The sequence below is a fragment of the Urocampus carinirostris genome, chromosome 3 (genome assembly GCF_059441175.1).
Source record: "Urocampus carinirostris isolate Australia breed hairy pipefish chromosome 3, RoL_Ucar_1.0, whole genome shotgun sequence".
NCBI classification, from domain to species: domain Eukaryota; kingdom Metazoa; phylum Chordata; class Actinopteri; order Syngnathiformes; family Syngnathidae; genus Urocampus; species Urocampus carinirostris.
The window spans coordinates 57153589-57175342 of record NC_142351.1 but is presented as its reverse complement, the minus strand read 5'-3'; the positions used below and the strand labels follow the sequence as shown (position 1 = coordinate 57175342).

Genomic DNA, 21754 nt, shown 5'->3' with positions numbered 1-21754 from the left:
TAAAACATTATAGAAAGAAAAGAAGGAAGGAAGGGGGGAGTTGTAAGATTAAAAGGAAGTAACAAAGGAAGGAAGGCAAAAAAATAACCGACGGAAGGAAGGAAGGAAGGAAAAATACAAAGAAAGGACAGATAGGTGAAAGAAGGAAAGAAAGTAAGAGCAATTAAAGGAACTAAGGTAGGGGGAAAGAAACAAGAAAACATAGGAAAGGAGGAAGGAAGGACAGAAAAAGGGAAAGCAATCAGGATTCAGCGCTAACCACTCTACTGAGACAGCCCTGGTTAAGGTAATCCATGATCTTCCACTGGCAATGGACTCCGGCGCTTCATCACTCTTGCTGCTGCTGGACCTTAGTGCTGCTTTTGACACTGTGGACCATAATATCTTACTAGAAAGGTTGGAAAAATTGATTGGTCTCTCAGGAACCGTCCTCTTATGGTTCAGATCCTACCTCTCAGATAGGACGCACTGTGTTAAATGTGGTGCAATGACATCTGAGCCCTTTAGTGTTACCTGTGGTGTTCCGCAGGGTTCAGTACTTGGCCCCCTTCTTTTCAGCATTTACATGCTTCCATTAGGTGATATTATTTGCAAGTATAATATCGGTTTCCATTTCTACGCAGATGACACTCAACTATATCTTCCGATGGAGGAATCTGCCACACTAAATTGTGGACATTTGGAGGCCTGCCTCACTGAGATAAAAAAGTTGATGTCACTCAACTTCTTGCGCCTTAACTCTGAAAAGACCGAAATGTTAGTTATTGGTCCATCTCAGTAGCCTAGATGGTAGTGTGCCCGCTTTGAGACTGGGAGGTCGCTGGTTCGCGCCTCGGCCGAGTCATACCTAATTGGTAAAATGGCGGCGCCCTCTGTTGGCTGCGGCTGCACCGGCTCGCTACAACGGGTCAGGTGTATCGACATTTCGTTCTGTGTACATTGTTACAAAGAATGACAATACAAAGGAAATTATTATTATTATTATTATCTAAATGCCGTGACTTGTTCTCAAAAACTGCTCTGAACATTGACAAATGTAAGATCACCCAGAGTGATTCCGTTAAAATTGTAGGTGTCATATTTGACCCCGATCTGTCCTTACAAACACACGCAAATAATATTACTAGAACAGCTTTTTTACACCTTGGCAATGAAATGAAATGAAATGATCTGCATTTCTCTAGCGCTTTTCAAGTCAATGACTTCCCAAAGCGCTGTACAATGTGCTCCACATTTCCCAATAGCGGCCTTGCAGCCATGTAAGGCGCTAACCTGCTTATTGGGGGTATTAGGGGTTCAGTGTCTTACCCAAGGACACTTCGACATGCAACACGGACGAGCCGGGATTTGAACTGGGATCCCTTGATCCCAAGACGAGCGCTCTACCTCCTGACCTACTGCCACCGCAACATTGCTAAAATTTGTCCTATGCTGTCTCAGTCAAATGCGAAGCTTCTAATTCACGCGTTTGTTACCTCCCTTCTTGATTACTGTAATGCACTACTCTCCGGTCTCCCGAAGTCCAAAATCAAGAGCCTTCAGCTGGTACAAAATGCTGCAGCGAGGCTTTTAACTCAGACAAGAAAGTTTGATCACATTACCCCGATTTTAGCTAGCCTGCATTGGCTCCCTGTTAGCTTAATAATAATAATAATAATAATAATAATTTCCTTTGTATTGTCATTCTTTGTAACAATGTACACAGAACGAAATGTCGATACACCTGACCCGTTGTAGCGAGCCGATGCAGCCGCAGCCAACAGAGGGCGCCGCCATTTTACCAATGTTATAAGTCTTAGGTATGATTTTAAGGTTCTGTTGGTATTATACAAAATCATGCATGGACTTGCTCCCTCATATCTTTCAGATTTAATTTCCCTCTATGATCCGGTCTTTGCTCTGAAAACGCTGGTCTACTAGTGATCCCAAGAGCCAAGAAGAGATTTGCAAGTTCGAGAGCGTTCTCCATCCGGGCCCAGGTGCTGTGGAATGCTCTTCCCCCTGAGATTCGATCGGCAACCTCAGTGGAAATGTTTAAATCTAAGCTTAAAACACACTTCTACTCTATAGCATATGAATAACTTATATTTTATGTTGATAGTATGTGTATCATTTGCCCTCATGTAGGTTTTAGATGATGGGATGGTGTCATAATAGTTTGTAAAAATAGTTTGCAATAGTGTTTGATCCGTGCAGCCCTTTGAGACTCTTTGTGATTAAGGGCTATATAAATAAACATGACTTGACTTGACAGGTGCAATGGAAGTCACAAAGGAAGTACAGATGAAAGGAAAAACAGGAAGGAAAGAAGAAAGGAATGAAAGAAGCAAAAATTAAACGAAGGCAAAAATGACAAACACATAGAAAGAGTAAAAATAAAGAAAGGAAGCGGGTTATTGGGTTATTAATGTGAGCTAAAAGGAGCATATCTTGTTTACCGTGTGAAAGAGAAAGTTTTATTTTTGCTTGAAAGTGATGTCCGCAACTTGAAATTTTGCTGTTTGTCCACATCTCTTAGCTTAAAGTCATGATCGCAGCCTCAGTCAGCTGATTTCTCATGTGCTCTATTTTGTTATCATTCTGGGGGTCTGTGTTGGTGCTCGGACTGTATTTGAAACAGACCTTTTCTTACGTTTACCGTTTTCAGGCTACACTAACAAAAAAACCCCCAAAAAACAGTGATGAGCATGAAATCACTTTCCACCCCTCTCCCCCTTTTCAGCTTCCTAATGTGTCGCGATTCCCAGAACAGCGGTGCTAGAAGATTAAAGCAGATAGGTGTGGTGGATAAACAACTACAAAAGTCAATTCCATTGAAGTTGGGAAAAAGTTTAAAATGTCAGTAAAATTAGAATAGAATGACTTGCAAACCTTTTCTAACCCATATTTAAATGAATACACCACAAAGACAAGATTATCCATGTTCAAACTCATAAACTTTATTTCCATAAGCAAATAATGATAAACTTAGAATTTTATAATTGCAACAAGTGCCAAAGTAGTTGGGAAAGGGGCTTCTTCACCATTGTGTTACATCACCTTTCCTTTTAATAACACTCAATAAACGTTTAGGAAGTGAGGAGACTAGTTGTTGAATCGTTGATAGTGGAATCCTTTCCCATTCTTGCTTTATGTACAGCTTTAGCTGTTCAACAGTCCGGGGTCTCCTTTGTCTTATTCTGCGCTTTATAATGCGCCACACATTTTCAATGGGAGACAGGTCAGGACTGCAGGCAGGCCAGTCAAGCACCCGCACCCTCTTACTACGAAGCCACGCTGTCGTGAGACGTGCAGTGTGTGGCTTGGCATTATCCTGCTGGAAGAAGCAAGGGCGCCCATGGTAAAGATTCTGTTTGGATGGCAACATACTTTGTTCCAAAACCTGAATGTACTTTTCTGCATTAATGGTGCCTTCACAGATGTGCAGGTTACCCATTCCTTGGCCACTCATGCACCCCCATACCATCACAGATGCTGGCTTTTGCACTTTGCGTGCATAACAGTCTGGGTGGTTCTGTTCTTCTTTGGACCGGAGGACACGACGTCCACAATTTCCAAACACAATTTGGAAAACTGACTCATCAGACCACAGAACACTTTTCCACTTTGTATCAGTCCATTTTAGATGGGCTCGGGCCCAGAGAACCCTGCGGCGTTTCTGGATGTTGTTGATGAATGGCTTACGCTTTGCAACATAAAGTTTTAACCCACACTTACGGATATAGCGTCGAACTGTATTGACTGACAGTGGTTTTCCAAAGTGTTCCTGAGCCCATGTGGTGATGTCCTTGACACATTGATGTCGGTTCTTAATGCAGTACCGCTTGAGGGCTCGGAGGTCACGGGCATTCAATAATGGTTTACGGCCATGCCGTTTACGCACAGTGATTTCTCCAGATTCCCTGAACCTTTTCACAATATTATGGACTGTAGATGATGATATCCCTAAATTCCTTGCAATTGTACTTTGAGGAATGTTGTTTTTAAACTGTACAACAATTTGCTCACGCAGTTGTTCACAAAGAGGTGAACCTCGCCCCATCCTTGCATGTGAATGACTTAGCTTGTTCGGGTCTCCCTTTTTTATACCCAGTAACAACTCTCACCTGTTGCTAATTCATCTGTTCACCTGCAAATAGTTGGTTGATTTCCATTCATCCACTTTCTGAGTAGTTATTGACACCTGTCCCAACTATTTTGGCACGTGTTGCTGTCATCAAATTACAGAGTTGATGATTTTCTCCCAAAACAATAAAGTTTATGAGTGAAGACAATAAATATGTTGTCTTTGCTGTGCATTCATTTAAATATGGGTTGAAAAGAATTTGCAATTTACTTGGATCAATTTTTATTTGCAATTAACACACTTTCCCAACTTCATTGGAATTGAGTTTTGTATAAAGGGTCTTTGAACTCAGTTAGGCATTATTAACACTTACTTGTTAAAGAAAATATTCTACTTTTAACTTTTTAAGGAGACCTCAAATGACACACCGCGCCTGTAATAAACTTTACGACATGGACACGGTTAATATTTGAGAACTTCTTTGAGAACTACAAGCAACTGCCTGACCTTGTTTTCCTCCAATTCTTTTTCAAGGTTACATTGTTTTGTTTTTTTATCTTAAAGTGGGGTGTGTAATTTGAGGTGTTCTTAAAAAGGTGAAAGTAGATTTTTTTCTCTATTAAGTATGTGGTAACAATGCCGAGGTGAGGACGAGCACTCCTGCTTTTCTTTTATTCTAAGATGAAAATGGTGAAAGTACGAAAAGTTTACATTTTTAAAGTAACTCTCCAACCCTTCTCTCAAATTACCGTTATACATTATCTGGTTTGAGTTATCTCTGCTTTGTGAAGCCAACAAATCAACACTTTGAGGTTAACACACTCAATGTTTTCACCAAACCGGTTTTGTGGAATGGACTCCCACAATATTTATAAAACTTATATTATAAGTAATATAAGTTTTCGAGCGTAGCTTGCGCATCGCGAAAGACGACGCTGACATACGGTGGTCGAGCACTCCAGCAGGATAATGGTCGCTCCTTTCCAAGGTTCGGAAGTGGATTGCACGGCTAGGTTGGCTGTCGCCATGAAGTCCCACCGACTTGACCTGAACACAAAAACATTTAGAAGCCAGAAAGAAGGTCATTACAATCATTTGTCACCAAATCAGATTTGTTTATTTAGTTTTGTGTTTGGTGGCATACATTAAAGGTGGTTTCTGTAAACCCAAAATATTCGGCATTTGGGCTTTATTGGTCCTTTTCTTACTTTCACCATTTTCATTCTAGAACAAAGGAAACTGCAGCCAAGCACAAGAAATCACTCTTATCACTCCATCCCCTGCCTGCTTTCCTCCACCCTAATGCGCTCGAAGACCAGAACACCGATGATGGAAGTAAGATAAAAACTTAAAGGCTCTTTGAACTCAGTTGATTGACTTTTAGCACATACTGTACTTAATGGAGAGAACATTTATTTTAAACTTTTGAGGGACACCTCAAACTACACATCCCATCTTTAGCCCTCTTATGACAATGGGTTGACCGTGTGATGGGTTTTGGATACAACCCCTGAGTTCAATGAAATTTAATCAAAGTAGTTTTCCGAAACAACCACAAGGTGGAAGAAACTTCCCACAATGGATTATCTCTCAGGCATTGGTATCACAGGCATCCACGAGTGGCAACCGTCAAATCACAGGCGAGAAATGACACATACGGAGGCAAAGCAAAGCAGAGACGGTTAGCCGTCAGCCATTTTTTTCACCGATCAATTTATGAGAGAGGAAAATAAGTGAGAAGAACATGTCTAGAAAATAACTGAGAATGACAAACCCTTCAAAAAGATTGATAGAGGATATTGGAGAGTGGGATGAAGGAACAAGTTTGTCTGGAGCAGATCAATCTCAACCAGAGTAATCAAAAAATTCCAAGCAGCCTGTATGATACTTGGTTAATAAAGGGTTAACAATGTCTTAATAATGCTAATGCTAACTCCTCTGCATGATCCTAAGGCAAGCAGAATGTGTCAACACAAAAGTACGAATAAAGTCCAATAACATAAAATGAAAACAAATAAGGAAGTTTCTAAGGATTATTTTTCTCATTTTATTAAAAAAAAAACAAGGTACCGTATTTTCCGCACTATAAGGCGCACCGGGTTATAGGGCGCACCCCGAAAAAATAGTTTTTGGTCCTATATTTTCCATACATAAGACGCAGCGGATTATAAGGCGCTACAATGGGAACGTGGACAAAACAGTCAGATAGTTCAGCCAAACTTATTACCCCCTTAACATTCCAAAAGCTTGCAAAGAAGCAAATAGGTGTCGAAAACACGTGCGGATGCGGTGTCCGTACGATGTCACTCAAATGCATCGTTCCATCATTCGGAAGGTTAAAGTCTTGGGATTCAAGAAATGCCAACCATTCCTTAGTTTCTATTTACTTTTTCGCTCGCAACTTTACTGTGCATGTGACAATAAACACTTGGAATTGAGTTTAATTTAAAAATAGACACTGCATTCCATCCATTATCCGCACCGCTTATCACAGAAACATCGAGTTCAGTCTGAAACAAGATACAGGGAAAATATATAGTGTAGCTGACCGAAGTCGTTGTGTTCAATAATAATGTGCAGCCATGGTCTTCTTATATCCGTGAGTGTAGTAAATCCAGGAGAATAAAATATTTACAAATACAGAATAGTAAAAAATGCTTTCTGTATGCCGTCAACCACGTGCTATACACATTCATCTTTTTCGGCCAGTTGCAGGCTTTGTTTTGCCGCTTCAGCCTATGCCAGCCTGTAAATGATAAAAAGGATCCGCCCCTTGACCTCCGAATAACTTTAGCCAATAGTGATCGATTCAAATGATGATTGACACATTGGTTAGCCAATGAAACCCCGGTAAATAAATCCCAGCATACACCGCGGACTATTTGGCGTTCGGGGGAAAATCTAGTCGGCGGCTGCAAGTTACTTCGAAGACTTTGCGACTTAATATTGATCCATAAGTAAGGCGCACTGTATTATAAGGCGCATGGTCAGCTTTTGAAAAAAATAAAGGCTTTTAGGTCCGCCTTATAGTGCGGAAAATACGGTATGTTAAACTTTGAAAAATACCTTTCCTGTCATTGGAAAAAAACATGATAGTTTGCTTATTTTGAATTGTATTGTCTTTGTTTTCTTTGATATCAACGTATCACGCATTGAGTTCTGCAGTAGATCACAGGTGCAGGTTGTGTCTGTGAGTGTTGGGTGGGCCTTACTGACTGTGTGCTCGACTGTGATAGGCTGGTGTATGCTGTCAGTCAAACAGCATGCATGGGCGGGTCCACAATTTAATTGTACTTTAGTACAATTAAGGCTACCAGCTCGGTAGCCTAGATGTTAGGGCGCCCGCTCTGAGACTGGGAGGTCGTGGTTCAAGCCTCGGCCGAGTCATACCTAAGACTTATAACATTGGTACTCATTGCCTCCCTGCTTGGCGCTCGGCATTAAGGGTTGGAATTGGGGGGTTTGGTCACCTAATGACTAAAATGGCTGCGCCCTGTTTGGCTGCGGCTGCATGGGCTCGCTACAGTTTAACTGTACGTGTCAGTTGTATCGACATTTCGTTCTGTGTGCATTGTTACAAAGAATGACAATAAAAGTAAATTCTATTCTATTCTATCATGGCAATAAACATCATTCATTTAACTGCAATTCTGTATCCTGTTCTATTTTTAGATTTTGTTATTTTGGTAAAGTAATACACAGAGACCCCTCGCTACTTTGCACTCCAGTTATTGCTGGTCCAGTCTTTCACAGGAATTAAAAATAAATAAATAAAAATGAATGCTTCCTGCACCATTACGGAATGTTTCAGACAGCTAAGATTTACGCCAATTGGCCAGCACCCCTTGACTTGTGATCTCTTCTGCCAGATGGCTAACTCATATTGTAGTGTGTTTCATACTTTACTTACTCTGACGGGACACCTGCTCTGTGTTGTTCTGCATCTCGCTGAGAAGAGTTTCTGACCCGCTCCTTTTGCCATGGCACCTAAACAACACATCTCTCTCTCTTTCTTTCACTCTCTTTCTCACCCTGTCTCTGTCTCTATCTCTGTTTCTCTCTTTCTCACCCTGTCTCTGTCTCTGTCTCCGTCTCTCTCTTTATCTCCCTATCACTGTCTCTCTCTGTGTCTCTCCCTTTAGCTCCCTGTCTCTGTCTGTCTCTCTTACCTCTCTCTCACTATCGCTGCAGCTGCATCGGCTCGCTACAACGGGTCAGGTGCAATCGACATTTCGTTCTGTGTACATTGTTACACAGAATGACAATACAAGGAAATTATTATTATTATTATTTTATCTCGCTCACTCTGTGTTTTTCTCTCTGTATCATTCCATTTCTCTTTATCTCCCTGGCTCTGTATCTCTCTTTATCTCTTTGTCTCTTTATCTCTCTCTCATGATTGACGCCCAAAAAAACCCCCAATGCAAGACTACTTTGTGGATTTTCACATTTTGGAGACGCTTCTGGTCCCCATTAACACACAGATACCGAGGAATCTCTGTACAGGACTCTCAGTCGAGGTAGGTTTGACCCCTTGGAGACTTTTATGAAGGGGAGTCTCTACTTCACAAATGTTCTGCCCTCCATTAACCAATGTATTACTGTACTTTGTCCTCAAACATGGACGAGTGCTGAAGTCCTCCACGTTTTGATTCCATTTTATGCGTGCGAGTCACCTGAACACTGTAGTGCGTGTCCTCGTCTAGATCCCACAGCACACACCAGCGACTGGAGGTGTTCACCTCCCGAATGGAGCGTTGCATCAGGCCGTCTTGCCTCTGAGGGGGAAGAGCAATGTCGATTAAAACCCGAGGAAGAAAAGCCCTTCGCGTCAATATAAATAGGAGGAGGGCGGTTTTATCTGTCAGCATGACAATGATTGGCAACAAAAAGTAATTCGTAGCGTCCAGGCCTGACCTTCAAATCCAAAGTGACCTGCCACTGAAGATTTACTGTGCCGCAACAATAACAAAGAGTGGAGTAAGGCATGCTCATGCCGGTTACATACCTGTCAAGCTCCAGGGCTCCATGCCCTTACAAACTGTCGTATTTTCCCTTATGAAATACTAAATAATCTTACACCATATTTATTTTTTTTCAAACGTGTTTATTTATGTAGTTTAACATGTTATATTGTACATCTGTTTCGTTATATCATATATATTGTTAATCAACATTTTGTTGTGAGATACTGAGTTGCTCGACATGAGGTTTATTATAAAAAAAGTTCAAAAATGAAGTAGCTTGGACGTTCACTGTACAAGGAAAAAATACATGCAAATATATCTAGGTAGAATAATACATTTTCTTATTCATATTATGAATTCATTTTCTGCATTAAATTTTTGTTGGTAATATACTGATTATAGGGATAACCACACACCTGTCTTTTTTCATTTTCTCATTTTATACTTCCCTTTTTTCTTAACTTCTTTATACAACACAATAATTCGTAATATAATGCATCAAAGCAAGTGAGACGTTTGAGAGCCGGCTCTCTTTAATGAGTTGAGCCAAAAAGCTGGTTCTCTAAAAAGAGACGGACTTCCTTTCACTACACAAATCGAACTCGTTAGACTTGATTAATTTGCCGATTTGTGATAGTTAGTGTAAACCGGATGGCACCCATAATTGACAAATTCAATGCAATTAATGCAAAAAGATCCTGCAGGCTCGACCTGGTGTGTTCCTATAAAATAGTCATCTGATTTTTAATAAAAGAACAAATAAATATATGAAAATGATATTTGAAAAAAAAATCGTACCTCACTTAATTTTGCTCATTTTATGTACACTCAAATCAATCACATTCTTTTGTTTTATGACCAATATGCAGTATTTTTATCTGTTTATACAATGTTTTTGAGATAATGATAAAGTTTTTTTAGCAAACAAACTTTCAGCACTTTATATTTACTGTTCTCATTTGTATATTGTTTAAACTTGTTTTTATAACAAGAAAATTAATTCTTATAATAAACACATCTTTTATGAATATTTTTTTTTATATTTAGAACTTTTTTTGTGGTGTAATGAGTATAAAGAGAATAAACTTCAAACGATGATCTCACTTTTAATTTTGATTTTAACTTATTTTAGCAAGAAAAATAGTACTTAAAAACATCAGACCGTGTGTACAGTAGGATCCGGCCATCTCTGTCTGTCCCTCACCCCCTCATACACCCCCATCCGGAGGATAAAAAAAGCCTATGCAACAAGGACAGTACAAACATCTTCTTTGTACCTTTATCTCTTTGTCCTCACTGTAAAATGTGGTTCTGGAGTGCCATGTCCAATTTCGTTGTCACATCATATTCAACCCATAGATAGATAGATAGATAGATAGATAGATAGATAGATAGATAGATAGATAGATAGATAGATAGATAGATAGATAGATAGATAGATAGATAGATAGATAGATAGATAGATAGATAGATAGATAGATAGATAGATAGATAGATAGATAGATAGATAGATAGATAGATAGATAGATAGATAGATAGATAGATAGATAGATAGATAGATAGATAGATAGATAGATAGATAGATAGATAGATAGATAGATAGATAGATAGATAGATAGATAGATAGATAGATAGATAGATAGATAGATAGATAGATAGATAGATAGATAGATAGATAGATAGATAGATAGATAGATAGATAGATAGATAGATAGATAGATAGATAGATAGATAGATAGATAGATAGATAGATAGATAGATAGATAGATAGATAGATAGATAGATAGATAGATAGATAGATAGATAGATAGATAGATAGATAGATAGATAGATAGATAGATAGATAGATAGATAGATAGATAGATAGATAGATAGATAGATAGATAGATAGATAGATAGATAGATAGATAGATAGATAGATAGATAGATAGATAGATAGATAGATAGATAGATAGATAGATAGATAGATAGATAGATAGATAGATAGATAGATAGATAGATAGATAGATAGATAGATAGATAGATAGATAGATAGATAGATAGATAGATAGATAGATAGATAGATAGATAGATAGATAGATAGATAGATAGATAGATAGATAGATAGATAGATAGATAGATAGATAGATAGATAGATAGATAGATAGATAGATAGATAGATAGATAGATAGATAGATAGATAGATAGATAGATAGATAGATAGATAGATAGATAGATAGATAGATAGATAGATAGATAGATAGATAGATAGATAGATAGATAGATAGATAGATAGATAGATAGATAGATAGATAGATAGATAGATAGATAGATAGATAGATAGATAGATAGATAGATAGATAGATAGATAGATAGATAGATAGATAGATAGATAGATAGATAGATAGATAGATAGATAGATAGATAGATAGATAGATAGATAGATAGATAGATAGATAGATAGATAGATAGATAGATAGATAGATAGATAGATAGATAGATAGATAGATAGATAGATAGATAGATAGATAGATAGATAGATAGATAGATAGATAGATAGATAGATAGATAGATAGATAGATAGATAGATAGATAGATAGATAGATAGATAGATAGATAGATAGATAGATAGATAGATAGATAGATAGATAGATAGATAGATAGATAGATAGATAGATAGATAGATAGATAGATAGATAGATAGATAGATAGATAGATAGATAGATAGATAGATAGATAGATAGATAGATAGATAGATAGATAGATAGATAGATAGATAGATAGATAGATAGATAGATAGATAGATAGATAGATAGATAGATAGATAGATAGATAGATAGATAGATAGATAGATAGATAGATAGATAGATAGATAGATAGATAGATAGATAGATAGATAGATAGATAGATAGATAGATAGATAGATAGATAGATAGATAGATAGATAGATAGATAGATAGATACTTTGTTCATCCCCGAAGGGAAATTCACATTTCCAGCAGCATCCCTGAGCTGAGAACAATCGAGAACAATCGAAAATAACACGGGAGCTGCTGGAGTGGCTGCCATTCGTGACGGCGCCGGAAGAAAAGATTCAATTTGAATCATGTACAAACAAACAAACAATTGAATCATGTACAAACAAACAAACAAACAAAATATTCATGTTTCAATAAGTGGAGTTGTTGAAACAATGACAATAAAGGTATATTCTATTCCATTCTATTCTATTATTTTCATTTTAACACCCCCCCCCCCCCCCTTTTTTTTTTTCCCTTATTTTTCTCTACATGTACGTGCTACTCTGCATCCCTCAAATTGAATTGAAAACAGTGTTGCGTAAGATCGGGTGCTTTGGGATTCGAGACGTTTGGCAAAGCAACTCTTTGTTTGCAGATTTTCCCGTCTTGCTTCTTCTTCTCGCTCAGCATGCTGCAGCGTGTGAAAGCAAAAATTGATTTTCTGCTCCTTGAAAATCCCAATTTTACTCCAGAGGAGAGAAGTGAAGGCTTTTTGACCTAAGCTGATAAAAAACTCACCTCTTTACCACCTCTTGAACTGATGGCTGCCATGAAAAGAGGCTGAGAAACCCTCGGAAAAAAAACATGGAAAAAAAACCTCCAAAGAAGGGCTGAGCCAAGTGCACGAGAAAAACTGTTGTTATCATAAATTGCACTCACAGGTCAGCTCAGTCCAAGCGCGTCCAAACTTTTCTCTGATTACAATTTATGATGCACGCTAAAAAACAATCCATCAACAAATTAGATATTGTTTGTGAATTATGCTTGCTGCCCTTTGAAAAACTGCTGTCACAGCTTTCTTGTGAAGGGTGATAAAGCAAACCCTTTGGATTTATTTCCTCAATGCAGAGCAGCCTCACTTTAATTGCACTCACATTTTTAGCGTCCAGCCACACTAAATTGAACAAAAGCATTGACTGCAACTGTCATTTGGTAAAAACCAGAGATGCTCACAAAATTGTTGGGAATTTTGAGGGAAAGACATTTTTTTCGAACTCTACTGCAGAAGAGTTTCGTTTGCAAACTAAAAAGATAATCTGACCTTCAACTGTTGAAATATGGGAATGGATATTGCGAGTCCTCCGAACGTCCATCCATAGACGTAGTGATTCTCTGTAACATGTTGATAAGCATGGCGGCCAAGAAGAAAAAGCGAAATTCTGTTATTTAGATTTCGGGCCATTCTGAACTTTTCCAATTGCTCTCCGAGCCCTAGCAGGCGTTCGTTAAAAAATGTGGTAACATTTGACTACCCCCTCACCAGAGGTGGGTAGTAATGAGTTACATTTACTCAATACATTTACTTGAGTACGTTTTGATGTCATGATTACTCATTGCCCTCACCTGTGCCCGCTCGTTTGGCGCCAACTGCTGCTTGTTGCCTGATTATTTCCCCTCCTGTTTATACCTAGTCCGCCAGTCACGCTTTGTCAGTCTGTCAGCGAACCTCTGCACATTGACTCTCCTTTTGTCGTTTACAAGTCATTTAGCACCCGGGTCTCCACAACAAGTGGTGAGCGGTTCATTGGAAAGGGGGCTGCGTCCCAACACCCTGAATGTTGGGCTCCATTCTAACACCCTGAATGTTTACCTTGAATGTTTAACGTAAACATGAAGCTATCCCAGGCTAATCGTACATTCGCGTTATCGTAATCTTCAGTACAAAAGATTACGCTAACATGAATGTGTAAAAATGAAAAAATCAGGTCGTTTACAAGTCATTTAGCACCCGGGTCTCCACAACAAGTGGTGAGCGGTTCATTGGAAAGGGGGCTGCGTCCCAACACCCTGAATGTTGGGCTCCATTCTAACACCCTGAATGTTTACCTTGAATGTTTAACGTAAACATGAAGCTATCCCAGGCTAATCGTACATTCGCGTTATCGTAATCTTCAGTACAAAAGATTACGCTAACATGAATGTGTAAAAATGAAAAAATCAGGTCGTTTACAAGTCATTTAGCACCCGGGTCTCCACAACAAGTGGTGAGCGGTTCATTGGAAATGAATGTTGGGCTCCGTTCCAACACCCTGAATGTTTACCTTGAATGTTTAACGTAAACATAAAGCTAACCCAGGTTAATCGTACGTTCGCGTTATCGTAATCTTTCGGACGAAAAATTACGCTAACCTGAACGTGTAAAAATAAAAAAAAAAGGATAAAGGAAAGAATTATGAATAGGATTTCTTACCTTTGTGGTGGTCAGCAGAAGGCGCAGGTGGACGGTGGAGAGAGGATCGGACACTTCCTACATATTTTGCTATTATTTCTTTCTTAAATGCAATAGTTGTACGCACTACTTGTCATTTTTCACCTGTAGCAACTTTGCTGCTTGCACTGACTTTCTTCGGAGGCATAATTAGGGGCTAAAATACTTCGTACACCTATATTAAAAGCGAAAGCAAAACGAAGCACGTCCACACGCGATAACAGTTGGTCACGAAAAGAGCGATCTACACCCGTACGCTGCTCAGCATCGCACCCTAATGTACGCACTCACGCATTACTGGCGTTCAAACTCTGATTTTTTGACCGAACAGCGAAGCAAGAATTTTTCTAAATTTTTGGTCGGACTCCGATTTGTTCGAACAGAGAGGCGTTCGAAAACCGAGGTTCCACTGTATATACAGTATATATATATATATATATATATATATATATATATATATATATATATATATATATATATATATATATATATAGATATATATATATATATATATATATATATATATATATAGATATAGATGAACAATAGACTTTTATATGTATTTTAGATTCATTACACATAACTGATGTTGCATTTTATTGTTTTAATGTTGTATATTTTGGCAAAAATAGGAAGGAAAAACCCCAAATCTCTGTTTCAAATAATAGTGTTGTTCATCCAACTAATAATGAAGTGTTTGTATTTTTTTTAAGTCTACTCTCAAATTAATATATTCAGTTGTGCACTCAATACTTGGTCGGGAATCCTTTTGCAGAAATACTGCTTAAATGCGCCGCGCCATGGAGGCAATCAGCCTGTGGCACTGCTGAGGCGTTATGGAGGCCCAGAATGCTTCTGGTGTAACTCAATTTCATCTTTACATTATCCCACAGGTTCTCTGTAGGGTTCATGTTAAGAGAGTTGGCAGGTCAATTGAGCACAGTAACACCATGGTCAGTTAACCATTTACCAGTGGCTTTGGCACTGTGAGCAGGTGCCAGGTCATGCTAAAAAAATAAAATCTTCATCTCCATAAAGTTTTTTAACTGATGGAAGTAAAAGGTGCTTCAAAATCTCCTGATGGCAAGCTGCATTGACCCTGCCCTTGTTAAAACCCAGTGCACCAACATCAGCAGCTGGCATGGTGCCCCAGACCATGTCTGGTTGTGAATACTTGACACTGGACTTAGGGCATTTCGGCATTTCTTTCTGCCCAGTCTTACTTTCGGACTCTGGCGCCTTGATTTCTGGAGGACATGCAAGTATTGCTTTGATCCGAAAAAAGTACTTTGCTCCACTGAGCAACAGTCCAGTGTTGCCTCTCTGTCACCCAGGTCTGGTTCAAAAGTGGCTTGACCTGGGGAATGCGGCACCTGTAGCACATTTCCTGCACAGACCTGTGCACTGTAGCTCTGGATGCTTCTAGTTCAGATTCAGTCCAATGCTTCCTCAGGTCCACCAAGGTCTGGAATTGGCTGTTCTCCACAATTTCCCTCAGGATCCGGTCACATCTTCGGGTTGTGCAGCGTTTTCTGCCACACTTTTGTCTTCAAAGACTCTCACTAAGGTGCCTTGATACAGCTCTCGGGTAACCGCCTATTCGCTCAGAGATTTATTTTTGTGTCAATGGTGGCCTTCTGGACCGCAGTCAGGTCAGCAGTCTTACCCATGATTGCGGTTTTGAGTAATGAACCAGGCTGGGAGTTTTGAACCGCCTCAGGAATCATTTGCAGGTTTGTAGACTTAACTCGTTGACTCGGATAATTAGGTCTGTGGCACGTTTGGAGCACCTTTTTATGATATGCAATTTTTTCACCTGTAGCAAGAAAACCCAAAAGAGATTTAGGGTTTTCATGAGCTTTATGCCAAAATCATTAATATTAAAACAATAAAAGACCTGAAATATTTTAGTTGGTGTGAAATGAATCTAAATATACTGTATATGAAAGTAACACAAGCAACACTTGACAAACTATCACGAACCAGGAACGGAGATGGGACCCAATTGCCTTTGTTTTACTCAGCTTTATTTAGAATGAGAAAAGGGCTTACACCCACGGTCCGGTGATCGTCGGTCACGGGTAGCAGATCGCTTGGAATGCGGAAGTGGCACTTCCATGTCGAGCGAAGGCAACGTCGAGAGCAAGGAAAAAACAGGTCAATGGAGCAAAAACGGAGACGGGTTCAGAAAAAGGTAGGCAACGGGAATCGGACGGAAAACAGGGCAGGATAGAGTCAGGAGTCAAAAGAGCTGGCCTTGCATGTAGCTAAGGTTCACAGACGATCCGACAAATGTTGACAGTAAGGCGGGGGTTTAAACCAGAGGAAGCAGCCAATCAGCGTCCGCGGCTGTTGGCGCCAAAGGAGCACACCCAGGTGCCCCGCACCAGTAATCATGACAAAAACTGGTGCTAAATTTTGTGTGTGAGGCCATACAACAATTTTGGGTGGTTGAGGGAACATCTTTTCATGCTTTAATTAATACCTTGCAACTTCTCTCCAGTAATGACGAGGCAAAACATTGTGCACTGGAATACAGTACTTAAATTGACCTTGATTATTTCAATGTATTTTTTAAATTAAATGTTAAATTAAATGTAATTTACTGTTGATTGGGTGGAATTTAATGATTTGATAATCTGATAGAATGGTAGTTTAAAAAAAAACAAAAATAAAGACATAGCTAAAGTTGTGAGTGAGTAGTTTTTCCACAAGTACTTGTTTATTTTCCGTCAAGTAATTATTTGGATGACTACTTTTTACTTCTTTTTGAGCCATATTAACTTGAAGTAATAGTACTTTTAGTGGATTGCATTTTTTGGCTACTGTACCTCTGCCCCTGTCCCAGCTCCTACTCCCTTGTTTTTGATAAACTGTGATGATACAGTAAAATCCCTCGCTATAACATGGTTCATCCTTTCACAGTCATGATGGTTCACAGATTTTAATTTAGCATTGTTTTATGTGTTGTGATTGTCTTAACAGTTCCCAAGAGAGTAGGTCTGAATTAGTCATAGCCGGTTTGTTCGCAAATAAAACATTTAGATTGTGATTCCTGTGGTTTTCATTCAAAGTGTTTTACATTATAATAGCAAAGTTTATTCTTTAGTTGATTTTTTGTTCCAAGGAATAGTCAAAACGAATATGAATAGTCAGCACACGCTAGCACCCTCACACCAATTCAACAAAATGAGTGCTACATTGAAGGAGAAATCAAATACAAAAAGAGAAGTGCTTTTACCTGCAGCAAACATGCAGTGGTGGATAAGGTGTCGGTTTGTTCAATCTTCACAATAAATACGGCCGCACATGTCTTGTGTAAACCTAATCCCTCTCTGTCTCTCTCGGGTCAGTTGATGAAATTATGACACCATTCGTCCATTAAGTTTCCCAAAGTATAGTTATTAAAAAAAAATCCTGCGAAGTAATCCTTATTTTAACTAAAAGTAACTGTAATTTGAATGTATCTTTTTTTATGTAACAGTAACGGAATACAATTATGTTTTTTTTTTTTGTCTCCTGATTAGGTAGCCGTTAAATGTATTGCGTTACTCTTCAACCGTGCCGGAACTAATGACAAAAATGTGCTCTCTCACCCCCTGCTCACAGAAATAGTCAACTGGGGATAATGAATCACAGCCACACAGTGCAGTTCATTTTGGCAGGGGCAAGAATGACACACTTTAGAGGCCCAAACTCCCAACAAAACATTCTGCCGACCCCTGTTTTCAGCAATAGTCGACCAGGGATAATGGGTCACGGCAACACAGTGCATTTCATTTAAGGCGGGCCAGACCCCCATTCCTCCCAAACAAAGTGCCTTCTGCCAAGCCCTGCTTGCAGCAATATGCAATCAGAGACTTATGATTGCAGCTTCACGAGTGCAGTTCACTTTTTGGTGGACAGATCGGCAAAAGAAAGCTGCCAGGCACAACAAAAATAAGCTCTGATGGCCCCCCGCAAAATAAATACAAAGTTCTAAATAGCGAGGGATTACAGTATATTTTTTATACAAGCCATTGCTATTGCTCATCTACAGCTGAGCAAGGCTCACCGGGTCTTTTCCTTTGTGTCTTTGCCGTCAACTCATCAGGAATGAGAACAGACAAAGTTGACTATAATTACGGACTGATTGAGATAAACGAGGTGTGTAAGAACGATTATCCCTCATTTTGTTTGCTTAGCAAGAAACGGCGTCCGACCTTGACAAGTGGTCAATAAATCAAAGGAAGGTTCACAACACCAGTGTGCGTAGAAGTTGTTCTAAAATCGAAAATCAATTATTCTAACAAAGTGTGAAAAGGCATACCTGCTGCGAGATAGCGTATCCAATGACGGTGTCTCCGACAGGAACGTTCCAGGTCACTCTGGCCGAGTTGGCTCGGAGCTGGGTCACCGACACGTTCACTGGGGCTGCTGGCACAGCTGTCGCCATAGTAAATTACATACAAAATATTAGGTGAGTGTGAATGTAATCTGGGACAAAGAGATTGCAATAGAAAGATAAATGGGTTGATATTTTTGAGCTTGTTTCTTAACTAAAAAAATAAAATTAATAATCAAAATGATCATCCTTTATACAGGCAGGGTTCAGGGAGGGAAGGAACACCACAGAACGGATTGTATGGCCAAAGCCTACAAATATCATCCTGAAGGCGCCTGGGTAGGTTTCTGAGCCTAGCACCAAGTAATGGCGGAAAAGTGATTGGTAAATTGCTTGAATATAAAAACACACATCTGGAGGCTGTGTAACTAGATAGAAGCAATGAAAGGAAGCTGACAGGCAATAATCCATTCATCCATTATCTGCACCTCTTCTCATCAGTACTGTCGCGGGGGTGCTGGAGCCCATCACAGTTGTCTTCTGGCAGTGGGCAGGGGAGACCCTGAACTGGTTGCCAACCAGTCGCAGGGCACAAAGAGACTCACTCGCTCAATCACACAAGGAGACAATTTGAACCGGCCAATTAACCTGACATGCATGTTTTGGAATGTGGGAGGAACCGGCCCGCCCGGAGGAAACCCACACAAGCAAGGGGAGAACATGCAAACTCCACACAAGGAGGTTCGATCTCATGACCTCAGAACTGTGCGGCACACGCACTAACCACTGCTCTGCCGTGCGGACAGGCAATAATGATTTTTTTTAATAAGCATTGATGGCCAAAATATAATAAACGTCACAATTCAGATGGCCAGCATGGCGGCTAAGTTAGAGCTTCTGCGGCATTGGTCTGAGGTCATGGGTTCAGCACCAGCTACCACTCTCCCTCCCTGTTTGCATGTTTTCTCCGTGCCTGTGTGGGTTTTCTCCGGGAACTCCAGGTTTCCTCTTGCATTAGCTGGTTAGTTGTTGACTCATAACTGTCCCTGGTGAGCCTGTGAATAGTTGTCTGTCTCTGTGTGCCTTGAAATTGCCTGGCAAACAGTTCAGGGTGTCCCCTGTTCACTGCTCGAAGATAGCTGGGATGGGCTTCAGCACCCCGCCGACCCTAGTGAGGAAAAGTGGTGCAGATGATGGATGGATGGATGACTCAGATATTTTTTGGGCCAGCTGAAAAAAACTTGCAGGCCCTCACGGCCCACCACTATATTAGCATTATATTTGTATGTGGCCCCTGGGGTGTACAGTGCATCCGGAAAATATTCACAGCGCTTCACTTTTTCCACATTTTTTTATGTTACAGCCTCATTCCAAATTGTATTAATTTAATCTCTTGTCTCAAAATTCTACACAAAATACTCCATTATGACAATGTGAAAACGTTTTTTTTTCCTTTTTTTGAATTTATTAAGAATAGAAAACTAAGAAATCACATTTACATAAGTATTCACAGCCTTTGCTTAATACTTTGTTGATCCACCTTTGGCAGCAAATACAGCCTCAAGTCTTTTTGAATATGATCCCACAAGTTTAGCACACCTATCTTTAGGCAGTTTTGCCCATTCTTCTTTGCAATAAGTCTCAAGCTCAATCAGGTTGAATGGGAGATGTTTGTGCGCAGCCATTTTAAGATCTCTCCAGATATGTCCGATCGGATTCAAGTCTGGACTCTGGCTGGGCCACTCCAGGACATTCACGGAGTGGTTCTGAAGCCAATCTTTTGAGATCTTGGCTGTGTGCTTTGGGACATTGTCCTGCTGAAAAATGAACCTTCGCCCCAGCCTGAGGTTAAGAGCGCTCTGGAGCAGGTTTTCATCCAGGATATCTCTATATATTGCTGCATTCGGGGCGGCAGTGGCTCAGGAGGTAGAGCGATCGTTTTAGGATTAAGGGATCCCAGTTCGAATCCTGGCTTGTCCGTGTTACATGCCGAAGTGTCCTTGGGTAAGACACTGAAACCCCAATACCCCCAATAAGCAGGTTGGCGCCTTACATGGCTGCACAGATCACGGCCGCTATTGGGAAATGTGAAGCACAATGTAAAGCGCTTTGGGAAGTCATTGACTTGAAAAGCGCTATATAAATGCAGATCATTTCATTTCATTTCATTCATTTTTCCTTCTATCCTGACTAGTCTGCCAGTTCCTGCTGCTGAAAAACATCCCCACAGCATGATGGTGCCACCACCATGCTTCACTGTAGGGATGGTATTGGCCTGGTGATGAGCGGTGCCTGGTTTCCTTCAAACATGGCGCCTGGCATTCACACCAAAGAGTTCAATCTTTGTCTCATCAGACCAGAGAATTTTGTTTCTCATGGTCTGAGAGTCATTCAGGTGCTTTTTGGCAAATTCCAGACAGGCTTCCATGTTCCTTTTACTAAGGAGTGGCTTTTGTCTGGCCACTCACCATACAGGCCTGTTTGGTGGATTTCTGCAGAGATGGTTGTCCTTCTGGAAAGCTCTCCTCTCTCCACAAAGGAACGCTGGAGCTCTGACAGAGTGACCATGGGGTTCTTGGTCACCTCCCTGACTAAGGCCCTTCTTCCTCGATCGCTCAGTTTAGAAGGCCGGCCAGTCTAGGAAGAGTCCTAGTGGTTACAAATGTCTTCCATTTACGAATAATGGAGGCCACTGTGCTCATTGGGACCTTCAAAGCAGCAGAATTTTTTCTGTATCCTTCCCCAGATTTGTGCCTCAAGACAATCCTGTCTTGCTGGTCTACAGACAGTTATTTTGACTTCATGCTTGGTGTTTGTGCTCTGACAAGCACACTCAACTGTGGGACCTCATTTAGACAGGTGTGTGCCTTTCCAAATCATGTCCAATCAACTGAATTTACTGCAGGTGGACTCCAATTAAGCTGTAGAAAGATCTCAAGGATGATCAGTGGAAAAAAGATGCACCTGAGGTCAATTTTGAGCTTCATGGCAAAGGCTGTGAATACTTATGTAAATGTGATTTCTTAGTTTTCTATTTTTAATACATTCAAAAAAAGTAAAAAAAAAAACGTTTTCACATTGTCATAATGGAGTATTTTGTGTAGAATTTTGAGATAAGAGATTAAATTAATACAATTTGGAATGAGGCTGTAACATAACAAAATGTGGAAAAAGTGAAGCGCTGTGAAT

At 39.9% G+C, this 21754-nt stretch overlaps 1 protein-coding gene across 3 annotated transcripts in view; it reads right to left on the bottom strand.

Annotated features, from left to right (window-relative positions):
* Window positions 1-21754, bottom strand: part of LOC148370226 (fibronectin type III domain-containing protein 4-like) — a 44050-nt gene that overhangs the window by 9669 nt on the left and 12627 nt on the right. Inside the window, exons 2-5 of one of the 3 annotated variants that reach the window (XM_088332626.1) lie at window positions 18551-18666; window positions 16294-16353; window positions 8743-8844; window positions 5011-5113 (exon numbers count right to left, since the gene is read on the bottom strand). In XM_088332626.1, coding sequence (XP_088188752.1) covers window positions 5011-5113; window positions 8743-8844; window positions 16294-16353; window positions 18551-18666 — 381 coding nt within the window. Of the gene's footprint in view, window positions 1-5010; window positions 5114-8742; window positions 8845-13074; window positions 13347-16293; window positions 16354-18550; window positions 18667-21754 lie in introns of those variants that run through there. The other 2 variants (XM_088332627.1, XM_088332628.1) reach the window with 2 other exon arrangements.